Genomic DNA, 16,978 nt, shown 5'->3' with positions numbered 1-16,978 from the left:
CATTCCAAAGCGAAAGGTCACCAGTTCATAGTCCCCTGGTCGGGGCCCACACAAGAAGCAACCAATTGACATTCCCTCTCACATAAATGTTTCTCTCCTCTTTCTCTCTCCCTTGCCCTCTCTCAAAAAATAAATAAATAAAATCTTTTAAAAAAGAAGTTCAACTGATAACAAATGCAGCTAATAATATCACTCTTCCCCATCAACATAATCAACCAGCTTTCTAGATAGAAAAGACAGCTGTTGGGATGAGATGTAGAATGGTATTAAGTAAAAGATCCAGAATGAGTGGCCTCCACCCAGGCCTTAGCATATAAAACCTATGAAGTTCACAGACATTCTACCAGGATGATCAATTAACATTCTGACCCAAAATGCAGTATTCTAACGCTTCAAAATTATTTGTCTGATTTGTTTTCAAAGTCTTACTAAGTTGCTCTATCATACTTATTTTCTAGATTTAGCTGGGTCCTTCTAAGGATATCTTGTTTTTTCTTTTCATAAAAAATGTATAGTTTAATGAATCTCCTGTAACAATGATGCCTATAATGGCACCAACACAATACTTGAACCATTGATTCACATTTTTTAATATTTTATGGATCGTCCTCCCCTTTATTCCCCCCACCCGCATTCCCCCACTTTAGTTAATGCCATGGGTCATACATGTAAGTTCTCTGGCTTCCACATTTCCTATACTATTCTTAACTCCGCCCCCCCCCCCCCCGTCTATTTTCTACCTATCATTTATGCTTATTCTCTGTACCTTCCCCCTTTTCTCCCCCTCCCACTCCCCTGTTGATAACCCTCCATGTGGTCTCCATTTCTGTGATTCTGTTCCTGTTCTAGTTGTTTGCATAGTTTGTTTTTGTTTTTTTAGGTTCGATTGTTAATAACTGTGAATTTGTTATCATTTTACTGTTCACATTTTTTATCTTTTCTTAGATAAGTCCCTTTAACATTTCATACAATAAGGGCTTGGTGATGATGAACTCCTTTAACTTGACCTTATCTGGGAAGCACTTTATCTGCCCTTCCATTCTAAAGGATAGCTTTGCTGGACAGAGTCATCTTGGATGGAGGTCCTTGCCTTTCATGACTTGGAATACTTCTTTCCAGCCCCTTCTTGCCTATAAGATTTCTTTTGAGAAATCAGTTGACAGTCTTATAGGCACTCCTTTGTAGGTAACTGTCTCCTTTCCTCTTGCTGCTTCTAAGATTCTCTCCTTCTCTTTAATCTTGGCTCCTGTAATTACGATGTGCCTTGGTATGTTCCTCCTTGGGTCCAGCTTCTTTGGGACTCTCTGAGCTTCATGAACTTCCTGGAAGTGTACTTCCTTTGCCAGATTGGGAAAGTTCTCCATTATTTGTTCAAATAAGTTTTCAATTTTTTGTTCTTCCTCTTCTCCTTCTGGCACCCCTATGATTCAGATGTTGGAACGTTTCAAGGTGTCCTGGAGGTTCCTAAGCCTCTCCTCATTTTTTTTGAATTCTTGTTTCTTCATTCTTTTCTGGTTGAACGTTTCTTCCTTCTGGTCCACACCATTGATTTGAGTCCCAGTTTCCTTCCTGTCACTGTTTTCCTTTATTTCACTTAGCATAGCCTTCATTTTTTCCCTCTAATTTGAGACCATATTCAACCAATTCTGAGAGCATTGTGATTACCAGTGATTTGAACTGTGCATCTAGTAGGCTGGCTATCTCTTCGTCGCTTAGTTGTATTTTTTCTAGAGCTTTGATCTGTTCTTTCATTTGGGCCTTTTTTTTTTGGGGGGGGGTCTCGGCACACCTGTTACTTAGTAAGGGATGGAGCCTTAGGTGTGCAGCAGGGCAGGGCAACCCACGTGGCTGCCTTGTGACACTGCATGTGGGGGAGGGGTCCGAGAGGGAACAGTGCCACTTGCTCCACTCCCTGCTGATTTTCAGGCACTTCCCCTGCTACCCACAACCAAATTGGGCCCTTCTGGTGCTGATTCCCTGGTGGGTGGGTTTGTGTATGTTCTAGGACCCTGTGGGTCTCTCCAACAGACTCTCCCGTGAGGCTGGGAGTTTCTCCTACTGCCGCCTCAACCCCCACAGGTGTTTTCAGTGAGAGGCCTTAAGGCTTTATTTCCCCACTCTGGAACTCTCTCAAGTTGTGAGGTCTGTCTCGCTCCCCAGTTGTTCCTCCCGGTTTATCTGCATGCAGATGTGGGACTGCCCGGTCCACCAGCTGCCACCTTGCCCACCCTTGTCCTCCAGCCACTGCCTTGCCTCAAGTCCTCTCTGCCCAGCTGCCCGTCTACGCTCCTCCTACCAATCTGGATGAATGTTTCTTCAACTCCTTGGTTGTTGGACTTCCATAGAGTTCAATTTTCTGTCAGTTCTGGTTGTTTTTTGTTTTTAAATTTGCTGTGGTCCTTCTTTTTGTTGTGCGAGGAGGCACAATGTGTCTACCTATGTCTCCATCTTGGCCAGATGTCTCCTGATTCACATTTTCTAATGAGGTTTTTTTTTTTAAAGATCCACTGGGGACCCGGCCCACAACTCAGGCATGTGCCCTGACTAGAAATTGACCCAGTGACCCTTTGGTTCACAGGCCAACACTGAATCTACTGAGCCACACCAGCCAGGGCTCTAATGAGGTTTTGAGACAGCAATTATACTACCTACTCTCCAAATGGTCCCAAACAGGAAAATGTACCCATTTCTATCTTATGTCTTGGGTTCAACAATGTGTGCTCCAATACTGATGGGGTTATGCCAATAACTCAGAGGTGAGAAAGAGAATTGCTCTTTGGAAGCATCCAACAGAGGAAATTATAACTTCCCAAGTTCTTACAGGAGGGCAGAGATCATCTACGAAGGTGAGACAGTGACAGAATAATAAGCAAATCAATGAGTGAGAGGGTAACTTGACTATATAAACTGGCTCCTTATAAAGCAAGTTAAAAAGTGGAGGAACAAGGAGTTAATAACAAAAGGAAGAGTTCACAAATTTCTATTGTTTTGCCTACCTAAAGGACAAGATTTGCAACAGAATTGGCTCATGATTATCTGTGCTCCTATCTTTTTAAACAGATTTTTAAAATTTATTTTTTAGAGAGAGGGGAAGGGAGGGAGGAAGGGAGAGAAACATAAATGTGACAGAGTAACATCATCAACTGGCTGCCTGCCTCTCACATGCCCCCAAGTAGGGACCTGGCCTGCAACCCAGGCATGTGCCCTAAGCAGAATCAAACCAGTGACCTTTTGGTTCTCAGGCTGGCACTCAACCCACAGAGCCACGCCAGCCAGGGCTGATTATCTGTATTTATATCTGTGACATAAACAGTCCAAAAAAATGTATCCATTTGTATTAAAATCACTTTTGCGGGGCAGTAATTTTACCTTTTAAATAAAACATTGTTTTTTTCATTCCTTGGGTTAAATGAAGTGACATTACAAAACTCTATGTTGGGTGTTTTGGCAAATGGTTTTCAAAATATGAGATTATGAAAAAAACAGGCAACTAATAAGAGGTTATACATCTTGCACAATACCTAAGTCTTTGTATGTATTTATATTCAACGTCTCTAACTTTGTCTGATCTAGAGAGGAAGACTGAAGTAAAGCAGATGAAAACTATGACCAAGATCAAACAATGAGCCAGCAATGGAATGGGCAGGGGACACCAGCTTTTCTGCTTTTTTGCTCTTACCATGAAGACATGCTACCTATCTGGCATCTGTCCTACCACTTTCCCCATTTAGGTTCTATATTAAAATGGTGTACCTGTATGTTACAGTAATTTTTTTTGGAGATGAAGGAAACTTGAACAGGAAAGAAATCATTGGGCTGCCCGGCAATGCTGAACTCAAGGCTGCCACTCTTATTTTTGGCATCAATCACTGGCAGGCACCACTCCAATGTATTTCGTCGACTGTCATGTCGATATTCACCATCGATCTCACCAATCACTGGTGCACCAACACCAGATCTGTTACAAGAAACATCCATGTCAAGTTAGTTGTCCAGAGCTGGAAGAACTCTGCCAAGGAAAACCAGCCTCAAATTTGATTATGCTCCTCAAATTCTGCCCACTTTCATATAGTTCAAGAAAAAATTAGGCTCCCTAGTAACTTCAAGGATCACAGTCCCAGCACCTTGGCTAAGGGTCTCACTCATTCCCTGTGTAGATACAGATATATGCAACCATAAGTAATTGGCAGATATGCCTGTGGGCTCTTCTGACCATGTGGAGCTAGCTGGGGACTGAGATTGACAAATGTGTGAAGTGGAATGTATTTCTAAAAATCTGCACTAATAGTCTGTTGCTGTATCAAGAAGGAATTTTAATATAATGTAGCTCTCTTTACAGGTGACAGTAGGGAATAAAATAAATTAGTACCAGGGGGAAACTTTAAACACCATTATATAGTTACTTGGAATGGAATAAATTTAGGTCTTTGAGAGAAAGTTTTCAAAGATTTTAGAATGTTTCAGCATTTACTGGAGCTGAAGCCAGTGGATTTATTTGATTTACACCCCAGTAAGTGAACTTGGGTTGGTAAGTGAAAGCACAACTACCCCCTGACAAAATGCAAACATGACGGAAGAAAGAGATACACAGTTGTCTGTAATCTGCAAAAGAACTAATTAGAATGTACTTCGCACCCCCACACATGGCTGACAGGCAGTGCCACCAATTCCTATACATTCTAAACTTACCATCTCTTACCACCTTTTAACTCACCAGTGACATGCAATGCTTGTAATAGGGGCAGGGTAAATAATGGAGTCAAAGAAAACTTTAAGGGTGATACAACACAATTAACTTTTCCCTATCAATTTTATGGTCCCAGTTGTATATATGTTCTTTTTGCCCTGTTCCAAATCTGATTCTGATTTCTAATTTGATCAGTTTTAGATAGTTGGGTAAAAAGTTGTCTAAATGTGCAATAGTCTGGAGACTATTGAAAAATTGAACTAAGACACAGGAAACCATCATTGACACAATTATAGGGTCAATAGAGAGGCCTAAACATAGTCTAATAAAATAAGTCCTGACAAACCCACACCTGCTACCAATGCCCAAGACCTACCTACAATGGTTCAAGGCAGCCACCTACTGTTCTGAAAGAAGAACCAGTTGTGAAGAATAAGACAGCTCCCAGTTAAGGGGGATATTGATAATAAAGCCTACTTTTAAAAATGGAAATAAGAATGACTAAAACCAGACCTCATCATGTAAACGCCTGAATTATCAAAAAGGAAACAAACTTAAAAAATTAAATTAGTTCCATTTTCTCTGCAACAATAACGAAACAATATTAACAGTAAAGGTACACCAAAAATACACTTACTGGGTGTTCATGGGTTATGGGAGGCTAAGAGGTAAAGGAGAGGAGATGGGATTCCTTGGTAAATTAGTAATTCCCTGGTAAAGTAGTAATAGCGTACACTCACTGGAAATGATAGTGAAGTAATAAACTTAAGGTAGAGAGTATTTCCAGATGAACCTAGAAAGCAGACCATTTATAAACACACAAGGCCCTGGCTGGTGTGGCTCAGTGGCTTCAGCACCAGCCTGCGAACCAAAGGGTTGCCAGTTTTATTCCCAGTCAGGGCATGTGCCTAGGTTGCGGGCCAGGTCCCTGGTTAGGGGTGTGAGGGAAGCAACCAGTAGATGTATCTCTCACACATCGATGTTTCTCCCCCTTTCTGCCTCCCTTCCCCTCTCTCTGAAATTAAATAAATAAAATCTAAACACTCAAGAATAACTTTTGTGGGCAAGAGACATTTTTGTTAGCTTAATTGTGGCGATGGTTTCAGAGATGTATACATGTTAAAACTTGAAAAAATGTACAATTTAAAAGATTTTATTTATTTACTTTTAGAGAGAGGTTAAGGGAGGGAGAAAGAGGAGAGAGAAACATCCATGTGTGAAACACGGATCAGTTACCTCTCACAGGTGCCCCCACTGGGGACCAAACCTGCAACCCAGGCAAATGCCTTGACCAGAATCAAACCCGTGACCTTTCGCTTTGCAGGACAACGCCCAACCAACTGAGCCACACCGGTCAGGGCAAAAATTGTAAAATTTAAATGTGTAGTGTACTGCATGTTGACCATACCTCGATAAAGCTGTTAGAAAATTTACTGAAACTAATGTGGACATCTTTGTCAGAAAAAATCAGTAATTCCCTTGAAAACATTCTCATCTTTAGACAAAAGTTTAGAGAGCAAAATGAAAAATTCATTCCAACAGACTCAATTTCTTAAAGAGTTGCAAAACAAAACAGAGAAAGTAAGCACTGCCTCCTCCTTCTGCAAATCTTCATTACTACATGAACAAACTAAGGACCAACATCTGAAAATAGCTCTAGAACCTGTTTGGTTTTTAAGTCAGTAAACTCCATACTCCTTTTGAAGTACAGCTCAATGCATTTTGACAAATGTATGTAATCTTGTAAGCACCACCACAATCAAGTCATAGAACATTTCCATCATCTCCAAAAGTTCCCATGTGCCCCTCTGTACTTTGCAGTCAAATGCCTTCTTCTAAAACAAAACAAAACAAAGCCTTCTTTTCTGCCTCCTGATTTCCATCCCAAGAGTATTAAGAGTATTACCGTTTCTGAAGTCATTAAGTGAAGTCACACAGCATGTAGCCTTTCGTACCAGGCTTCTTTCACAACTGGTCTTTTTATGAAGTAAATATCTTAGAATGAATAGTCAATTAACTGCTGCCTCCAAAACAAGTTCCAAAAGACTAGGTCTCTAAACCCAATATAAAAAAACGATTACATGGGGAACATCACTTACGGGAGTGGGATGGTAATAACCACATCATTCAGTTCTAAATTATCTTCTTGTAGCTCATATTCTATGTTAACGTCACAGCCATTTCCACTTTCTGAGGGCCAGCAATTAACTGAGGACAAAGCAACAGGACAGGCATACTAGAACATTAGGAAAAGAGTTAAGATGGCAAATCAAAGCTAACAGCTGTGAACCTTAAACATCCTAATGTAAACTATCATTAAGTAACAATTTCAACATTAAAACAATTAAAAAAATAAAGCTAATGATTAAAATACACAAAATGCAGCAGGTCATTTTCTCAAAAAGAATTCTCTTACGGCAATGAAGACAAGAGTGTATAAGCCAGGTCTATTTCTAGTTCTCGACAAACTATCTTAGTGGGACTGGCCAGAAGCACTTACTTGTCAGTGGAATAAAAGATTCCTCTGTAGTTTGTAGTCTCCACTTTAACACCCCTACGTCACTGTTGACTGGAAATGACTTCTCTGGATTCTTCAAGCCAATCAGAGATTCTGCAGTAAAAAGTTTTTTATCTACATTTGGATGGGTCTGAAAAAAAAAACCAAACAACAGAAACAAAGCTTCTGAGACTTAGACGTAAGACAGGAAATAAATTCCCTCTGGTCTTCCATGGCTTATAACCAAAACATCTCAAATAGGGTACCTAAAAAAATCCAATTCTTTATTTTGAGGAAAGATTTCACTTCTTTAAAAGACTTTTAAAATTTAAACTATTTAAAAAATAAGTAAAAAAAGTGATTTCAACTCTTAAGTCATTTTATTTGTAATTGAACAAGTTAATTTTGTAATTAAGAAAGTTAAAAAACCTTTAACCAAGTCCTTTCCAAAAATACTTCACAGGGAGCAGCCTCATGGTGAAGTCAAACTTGCCAACTAAAAGACTAGGGTCACACATTGATCAACTGTCTAGGCCAGATGGCAGTCCTAAAGTTGTTCAAACTCAGGCCAAGTAAGATGAGCTAATCTTTTTTTAAAAATTGATTTCTAGAGAGAGAGACAGACAGACAGAAACAGCCATTTGCTGTTTCACCCATTTATGCAATCATCAGTTGATTTTTTTATTTTTTTAAGATTTTATTTATTTATTTTAGAGGGGAAGGGAAGGAGAAAGAGAGGGAGAGAAACATCAATGTGTGCTTGCCTCTCATACGCCCCCTTACAAGAGACCCGAACTGGCCCACAACCCAGGCATGTGACCTGAATGGTAATCAAACCAGTAACCCTTTGGTTCACAGGCTGGCACTCAATCCACTGAGCCACACCAGCCAGGGCTGGTTGATTACTGTGTGTACCCTGACCAGGGATTGAACCCATGACCTTAGAGTTTCCAGACAACTCTCTAACCAACTGAGCTACCAAGTCAGGGTCCTAATCTTTTTTTTTTTTTAATGGGTTAAAATGTTTTATTATTATATACTTATTCTATGAAAAGATGAATTAGTATCTCATCTCAAATATGAAACACAAGTTTTCCTATTGATCATCTTCCTCCCCCCCACCCCTTACTGTTGTTTAAGGCCCTAATCTTTTAAAAGGAAGTTATATTAGGAGAAAAAGAAAAAGAACTAGCTTTTGGATAACAACTTACACACAAGGCCTGCCTGGAAAAAGTCCAGCCATTGTTAACATAACAAGAACAGGCTGCACAACATCAATGTAATCTGGCAGCCACGGAGAGTGGATTAGAATGTGCACACGTGAACAATGACGACTTCACTGTACTAATCAGTGGGGGTGGTAAACGCCCTTGAGTAAGCATGTGTATTGTGTGGCCACTGCATTCAAAATAACTGAGTGAATACAGCAACGAATCTGTATCAAATTTTGCATTAAGTTTGAACATTCCTCCGTGGAAGCTATTTAGATGATTCAGAAAGCCACAGCTATGGTCAACTAGTGGCAGCTGTATCACCACAAGCACATGCTCATGTATCATGTCTTGTGCAGAATTTTGTTTTTGGGGGGGTTTTTTTTTGATGAAACATCAAATCACCTAGGTGACTAAGCCCCCCCAACAACCCTGATTTGGCGCCCTGCAACTTCTAGCTTTTCCCAAAACTGAAATCACCTTTGAAAGGGAAGAAATTTCAGACCATCAATAAAATTCAGGAAAATACAACAGGGCAAGCTGATGGCCATTGGGACAACTGTGTGAGGTCCCAAGGTGCCCACTTTGAAGGGGATTGAGGTGTCGTCCTATGTATGATGTCTTTTCTATCTTGTATCTTCTTCAATAAATGTCTCAATTTTTCATATTACATGGCTGGATACCTTCTGGACAGATATCATATACTTTTAACACTCAGCAAAGCTGTTGTCAAATAATAGAAGCACTACTTCTAAAAGACAATTTGTGATTATAGGAGGAAAACAAAGTAGACAAAGGCACATTCTCCCCTGAAAAGGCTTCATTCTTGTGATGAGATGTGAAATCAATCATCTGAATAAAATGTGACAAGAACAACTGTAATAAAGAACATCTCATACATATTCAGGCAGGTGGAACATATATACTTACATTTTGTAAATCTTTTATGCGCTTTCCAAATATACCATTAGATATTGCCCTTCAGATAACAAAACAAGCACTGGTATTTATACAGTGGCAGAAAGAGTATATTTGGTTTCATAACCTGTTTGGGTTTTTTTTAAGTATTTTATTTTATTTTTGATTTTAGAGAGGGGGAAGGAGGGAGAAAGAGAGAGTGACAAACATTGCTTGGTTGCCTTCCATACACACCCTAGGGGACCCCAATTGCAACCCGGGCAGGTCACTAGGAACTGAACCAGTGACCTTTCAGTTCCACGGAATGGTGCCCTACCAGCTGAGCCATACCAGCCAGGGCCATAACCTGTTTTAATAAAATACTTCCTGCCCTGGCTGATGTGGCTTAATGGGATGGGTGTCATATCACAAACCAAAAAGTCACCAGTTCAATACCCAGTTAGGGCACATGTCGGGGTTGCAGGCCAGGTCTCTGGTTGGGGGCGTGTGAGAGGCAACTGACAGATGTTTCTCTGGCTCATCAATGTTTTCTCTCCCTTCCTTTCTCCCTCTTTTCCCCTTTACCTAAAAATAAATAAATAAAGTCTTTAAAAAAATAAAAACAGAAAATAAAATACTTCCTTATTAAGCTTAAAATCTTTGTTTTTTTAAAAACTGTATTTCCAGCAATGGATTCCTAAATGAATTCTTTAATCTTTACATAACAGCAACAGATACGTTCTCTCTGCACTTTTATGGGTATAAAATTATTTATTAGATTTTAAAATGACTTTTCATTCAATTCCCATATTAAAAGGCTACTTTAGCCCTGGCTGGTGTGGCTTAGTGGACTGAGCACCAGCCTGGAAACAAAGGGTCACACCAGTTCGATTCCCAGTCAGGGTACATGCCTGGGTTGCGGGCCAGGCCCCCAGTGGGGGGCACACAAGAGGCAACCACACACTGATCTTTCTCTCCCTCCCTTTCTCTGAAAATAAATAAATAGAAATCTTTTTTAAAACAGGCTATTTTATACAGCTGCTGTCAATCCCTGTCACATGGCTTGAGGAGAGATTTAATGCCTCAAGACATCCACTATATGCAATAAACTGACTTTTCTATGCATCTAGAATGGCATTAGTTATACAACTTCAATAATTTTCTGTGTTCTGTGGTTTATATGAGGAACTCCAGTTGGGAAGAGTGTATTAGGTAGACAAACAGAAAGTCTTTTCCTCCCTCCCTCTTTCATTTTAAGAGTACATTTAGCTCTCTTTCTCTGCCATTGTGGTCCGTGAGGTTCGTTATTCTTCGACATGTCTTCTCACAAGACTTTCAGGATCAAGAGGTTCCTGGCCAAGAAACAAAAGCAGAATCGGCCCATTCCCCAATGGATTCGGATGAAAACTGGTAATAAAATCAGGTACAACTCCAAGAGGAGACATTGGAGACGAACCAAACTGGGTCTATAAGGAATCACACATCAGAGATGTCTCACATATTTATGCTCTATTCGTGTTGTCTGCCTCTTGAAGTCACTGAAAAAAGACCACCATTGTCGGGACAGTTGGGCATTTTATTGGGAATTGGATTATTTTTCTCTTGATATTTTTCCTTCAGTAGTAGGTTGGTTCATTAATAAATGTGAGACCATTTAAACTTCAAAAAAAAAAAAAAAAAAGAGTACATTTATTAAAACTGGGGACAGTGAAACAAGAGCTCAGGATAGAAGAAGCAACAGAAAAGAGCCTAGGAGAGGCTGCTTTGGCTCCCTGAAAACTCAGAGAAGCCCCGGCTGGTGTGAATTCAGTGGACTGAGCACTGGCTGGGAATGAAAAGGTCATGGGTTCTATTCCTAGTCGGGGCACATGCCTGTTTCAGGCCAAGTCCCCATCTGGGGGGGTGTGAGACGTATCTGATCAATGTTTCTCTTCCTTTCTTCCCCTCTCTCTAAAAATAATTAAATGAAATCTAAAAAAGAAAAGACTGAGAAAAAGGGGGCCTTGGGGACAGGATCAAGGGGTAAGCCCAGGATGAGCTGCCCCTGCCCGCAGCTCCCCTGGTCACCAGTCTTGTGGAGATCCTTAGAGCTTAGGAGATGCACACCTGAGGGGGAAGAAAAATGAGGGTATGCTCCGAGGACGGGGAGCGCACAAACAAAAGTCTTCACACACCTGCAGCTGCACCCCTTTCTTATCTTCATTTTCCACATGAAGACGAATTCGGCCAAATTTATCATCTGAGATCCTCAGCATGATCATGCCATGCAACTCCATATTCTGTAGCCCTCCGTCTCGGCCACAGGTCAGTGTAATTTTCTCCTCAACCTTCATATGCACACTGTAAAGAAAAAAATAATACATTTCTTTAGAAGGTTAGAAACCAGAACTCCACTTCTCCAGGTGAGAAGTGGAGGTGATTACTCATCTACAACTAATTTTAAGATGCTGCTGCTAATACAGGGTTGGCAAAAGTAGGTTTACAGTTCTGAGAGTGTGAAAGTTTATTCTTGTATTATTATTTATTAATTACTGTTATTTTCCATACAAACTATGTACTTACTTTTGTCCCACCCTGTGTCAAAATTTAAAGCATCATACTCTTCAATTCAGCAAATCTCACCCTACAGATAAATTGTTACACATGCAAACAACGTAGTATAAGTTATCCACTAAAACACTGTAATAGCAAGTTTGTAAACAATTTAAATGTCCATCAATAGAGCAACACATAAATAGATAAAGGTATTATATTTACAAAAATGAATATTAAGCAGTTGTGAAAGAAAGGAAACGACAATTTTAAAAGCTTTTATTTGAAAATAACTTCAAGTATTAAAAAATTAAAATTATACCTATAATACATGTATGGGTTTTTTTAAATCCTCAACCAAGGACATACTTACTGATTTTTAATAAAATATTTTATTTATTTAGAGAGGGAGGGGAGGGAGAAAGAGAGGGAGAGAAACATCAACGTGTGAGAGAAACATCGACTGGCTGCCTCTCGTACACCGCCAACTGGGGACCCAGCCCGCAACCCAGGCATGTGCCCTGACAGGGAATGGAACCTGTGACCCTTCAGGTCACAGGCTGGCACTCAATCCACTGAGCACACCAGCTAGGGCAATTAATTGCCTCTCGCATGCCCCCGAACAACAGCCAGGCCTGTAACCCAGGCATGTGGCTAGAAAGGGAATCAAAGAGGCAACCTTTTGGTTTGCAGCACTACACCCAACCCACTGACCCACAGGGGTCAGGGTTGCTTACTGATTTTAGGGATAGAGGGAGGGAGAGAGGGTGAGGGGAAGGTGGGGGAGAGAGAGAACATCAATGCAAGAGAGAAACATCAATCAGTTGCCTCCCTTAATGTGCCTTGACTGGAGACCAAACCCGTGACCCTTTTTCTGGTGTACAGGAAGATGATCCAACCAACTGAGCATCCAGCCAGGTCATGTATAGCCTTTTTACCCATTATTAACATTTTTATCCCATTTGTTTTATCATTTGCATACTCTTTATCAATAGTATATATTTGATTTTTTTTTCATGAACCATTTAGAGGCAGATAATATACATCATGGCCTTTCCCCCTAAATACAGCAGAGTACATTTTGTAAGAATATGGATATTCTCTTACATAGCCATAGCACTGTTAACTTCATGAATTTATATTGGTACAATACTGTTATCTAATCAACCAAACATATGCCAATTTTGACAGGTGACCTAATAATGTCCTTTGGGTGGTAGTGCAAGATCCAGTCTACAGTAGGGCATTGCATTTAGACGTCATGTCTCTATAGCTTTAAATTAAGGAAATTCTTGTCTCCCAAATAATCAAGTGAAAAAAGCAACTAGAAAATGTGTCTACTATGTTACCATTTATGTATAAAAAGGGGGAAAACAGACTACATAGTATTTTTATTCATCTATATATAGACTACCCCCTCCGAAAGATACAACCCACCCCCCAAGAAAAAACAAACAAACAAAAAAAGAAACTAGTTAACACTAGTTGCCTCCAAAAAGAGAAATTGGCCTGGCTAGATGGAAGGGAGACTTACTGTAATACCTTTTGAGTCTTTTTAATTTTGAACTATACAAATGTATAACCTAATAGAAAAAATTAAGTAAAATAAAAAGTGCTGCTGTTATGGGCAATTTTTAAGTATAGTCTATCCATATTCTTTACTAAAACTATTTTTAGCCCTGTCCAGCGTGGCTCAGTTGGACATCGTCCCACAAAGCGAAGGGCTGCCCATTTGATTCCCGGTCAGGACATACACCTGGGTTGAAGGCCAGGTCCCCACTTGGGGGCTTTGAGAGGCAACCAACTGATATTTCTCTCTCACATTGATATTTCTCTCCCTTTCCTTCTCCTTCCTTTCCCCTCTCTCTAAAAATAAATAATCTTTAAAACTATTTTTAGGTGGGTGTACTGCCAAGGCTAAAAAGAATATTCTGGTATCCAACTTTGTTCTCTGTTCCCACCTCTGTTCCCAGAAACAAAAGCAAGAGATTCAAGACCACAATGGAGCATATCTTAAGACAACACAGAGTCCTATTTACCTTCACAAGTGTTTGCTCCGTGCTCAAGAAGTATTTCATCATTTAGAAGAGTCTCAAGTCCTCTCTAAAATGTGATGGTCTCTTAACATTTTTTTAAAATAGTGTTAAGCCTCTGTTTCACTCAAAACAACCATTAGGAGCTTTAGTGATTGAAAAGATCCCTGGGCATGTAACCCTGCCCATTTCAAATAGAACAGAACATACAAAATACTTTTATGTACACCTGACAGAGGTATCCTCCCAGACTCATCTTTCATTTGCCCTCAAAACCATCAGCAACAGTAGTCTGGGTTTGAAGACAAGAAATCTGAGCCATGTTTGTGAACTTGATACCTATCACTTAAAAATGTTACCAACCAGTACCACAGTCTTGAGATAAAAAATCAAAATGTTCTACACTGGGTTCAACTACTTAAAAGGCAAAAGATAGTAAGTAAATTTGCTGTTAAAGATATTTATAAATTTTGTATTAAAGATAGGTTCTTCAGAAACTGTAATTAGAAAAAGACATGCCAAAATACAGTATAAGGGTCATCACAGCATTAGCCCTCTAATTCAAGTCCATTTCATGAGATAAGGCACACACTAGGCATGCAGATAAGTTATTTTTTAATTTAGTAAGCACGGAGTTGATAAAAGGTAAGTCCGAAACTTCACTGAAAACACATGGCTGAGAGTCCCTAATTATTTTTAACGTAAAAAAGAAAGACCTCATGTTAATGACCTAGAATATACCCTTAGTCTTTTAAATCTGGAAAAATTAAGAGAAACAAAAAGAATTTATAGTGGAATGAAATAAATTTTTTTAAACATTATGTGGTCTGTTCTTACAGAAAAGGTCACTACTTACCTTTCCATGTTAATGGGTGGAACATGCACTTTGGTTGCTTCAGACATACGCTTGCCCATATTGGAGGACATAATAGTTTCACCTTCAGATTTCAATTTGTCCACAAAGTTATCTACTTCCTTTCCTTTGGCTCCAAGTTTCAAAGCCTTGCTGGGGCCTGAAGGTCTAAGTGGAAGAATACAAAATAGGAAAAAATACACACATGATTTAAAAACAAAACCTGAACACACATTAATTAATAACTCCATATCTTTGAAGCTTTCTCTGAAGCCATTCTTTAAAAGGAATGTGAAGAACTCAAGGGAAAAACCCAAGTGTCCCACTGTTTGGATTAGACTATTCCCTGCCCAAACTGGTATCTGAGTCACTATTAACATGTAAGCCTCAAATACCCAAAGATTAAAGCTATACTTTTGAAAGCTTGCATGATCTGATAAAAACTTTTATCTTCCAACCAGTGAAATATACCTGTGTACAAACTTTTACACATGATTTCATGTAGTCACAAATTCTCCTTGAAATCCATTCATGAACACCTGATCAAAAATCCATGTTCCATGAACAGTTAAATTTCACTCCTCTCCCAAAACAGGGCAACTCTCATAAGGAAACTGAGGTCATGGTATAATTTATAAAAGAACTCTCTCATACACAAAAGAGAAAACACCACATTCAGATTTCTCCTTTATCACTATAAAATGTAGCCAAATTCAATATTATATCTTACTTCATCAAGTCACTCATTATTTACTGCTTGCCCCCAAATCAGACATCACTCCAAAAAGACACATACAGCCTTCATCTGCCATTCTAGGGCTGCTGGTAATACACTGGATTATACCTGGCTGGCGCAGGTGCCACTTTTGGTTTATCAGTTTCAATGATAGTCTCTGTAATCATGGCAGCTGTGCTGCCTCCAGAGACTGTGGAACTTCCAAATCCCCCAAATCCTGGTGCTTTTTTGCCCTGTCTCTCTGCATCTCTTCGGGCCTGTTGTAATTCCTTTGCTTTACGCCGCATTTCAGCCTTGGCTTCACGTTCTTGAGTCTATGAAAGGAGACAGACGAATATAGATGTGGCTTTGAGTACAGTCTACACTAGCAAATAAAAACAGGATAATCAGGTAAGTGATGCCTGAAAGAAAGACATACAAACCGGCAGTCCCAGAGAAGAAACTATTTACCTCTCTGACTGCTCTGAACACCTTCTCCTCATGAGAATCCATTTCTGTGAAGGTTCTGATCTGTGCCAGATTAACATTCTCCCGGTATCCCAGGGCAACAATTTCATCAAAAGCAAAAATCAAATCAAAACAGTGATCAGATATTTCATTCTCCTCTAAGGCTCGGCAATATTCAGGGATCTAATCATGGACAGCAATGGAAAAGATAGATTCATCAGCAGTTATGTTTTTCAAGTCTTATCCTTTAAAGTACACAAATTTCAAAAATAAATAAAAATAAAGTACACAAATTTCAATAAACCTGAATCCCTTCACTAGCTCCTTTTACTCTATTTTAAGCAAGACTTTGGCGTAAAATCTTTGTTGTATGTCCATATCAATAAGCCTTTTCTTTTGTGCTTCAAAAAGTTCTTTTATAATTGAGGTTTTATTGATTTTTTCTAGTACAGACATTTCAATTTGTACACAATTCTTAACATAAATACAAAAAAACTAAAAAGCCATGTAGTTATGATTCTTTCTAAAAAGTTATTCCAGTGACTTTCCAGCTTAAAATTCGGAGGCTAATTTTTCTTGAGAGTAGCAAGTACATGTATCTTCAAATGTTGATACACTGTTACATCAAGGTCCTACTAATTCACAATTCAATATCATACATACTACATAATCAAATTTCCAATATTTCATAGCACATTAACAAAATTACTAGAAAAACTGGACTACCACACCAAAGACTTACACAGTGCACAAAATTCTCACAGGGAGAGCCAAGAACAAGGAGTGGTTTTCTTTAGGAAATGATTCTACCAAAAACATGAGAGTAGCACTGGCTGGTGTGGCTCAGTGGTTGAGTGTCAGTCTAAGAATCTAAAGGTCACTGGTTCAACTCCCAGTCTAGGGCACATGCCTGGGTTGCGGACCAGGCCCCCAGTGAGGGGAGCGTGAGAGGCAACCACACATTGATGTTTCTCTCCCTCTCTTTCTCTCTCCCTTCCCCTCTCTGAAAAATAAATAAAATCTTTAAAAAAAAAAAAGAGAGAGAATAGAATTTAAAATGCTCAAGATATATTAAATGCATGACT

The 16,978-nt window shown here is 39.4% G+C and overlaps 2 protein-coding genes across 3 annotated transcripts in view; one reads left to right on the top strand and one right to left on the bottom strand.

Annotated features, from left to right (window-relative positions):
* ARCN1 (archain 1) overlaps positions 1–16,978 on the bottom strand; it is a 36,815-nt gene that overhangs the window by 2,136 nt on the left and 17,701 nt on the right. For both annotated transcript variants that reach the window (XM_024570744.2, XM_053924214.1), the window contains 7 exons: positions 15,897–16,076; positions 15,555–15,760; positions 14,714–14,878; positions 11,467–11,632; positions 7,188–7,335; positions 6,787–6,895; positions 3,754–3,958 (listed from right to left, as the gene is read on the bottom strand). In XM_024570744.2, the coding sequence (XP_024426512.1) occupies positions 3,754–3,958; positions 6,787–6,895; positions 7,188–7,335; positions 11,467–11,632; positions 14,714–14,878; positions 15,555–15,760; positions 15,897–16,076 (1,179 nt within the window). The remainder of the gene's footprint in view (positions 1–3,753; positions 3,959–6,786; positions 6,896–7,187; positions 7,336–11,466; positions 11,633–14,713; positions 14,879–15,554; positions 15,761–15,896; positions 16,077–16,978) is intronic.
* Positions 10,568–10,951, top strand: LOC112314199 (large ribosomal subunit protein eL39). The gene has a single exon (XM_024570745.3). The coding sequence runs from the start codon at positions 10,609–10,611 to the stop codon at positions 10,762–10,764; it is 156 nt and encodes a 51-aa protein (XP_024426513.1). The 5' UTR covers positions 10,568–10,608; the 3' UTR covers positions 10,765–10,951.

Source organism: Desmodus rotundus, chromosome 5, assembly GCF_022682495.2.
Source record: "Desmodus rotundus isolate HL8 chromosome 5, HLdesRot8A.1, whole genome shotgun sequence".
NCBI classification, from domain to species: domain Eukaryota; kingdom Metazoa; phylum Chordata; class Mammalia; order Chiroptera; family Phyllostomidae; genus Desmodus; species Desmodus rotundus.
This window is presented reverse-complemented; position numbering and strand designations above follow the sequence as displayed.

What these genes read in the sequence shown, in the direction of transcription:
- LOC112314199 (XM_024570745.3), top strand. Translation starts at nt 10,609, where the DNA reads ATGTCTTCTCACAAGACTTTCAGGATCAAGAGGTTCCTGGCCAAGAAA.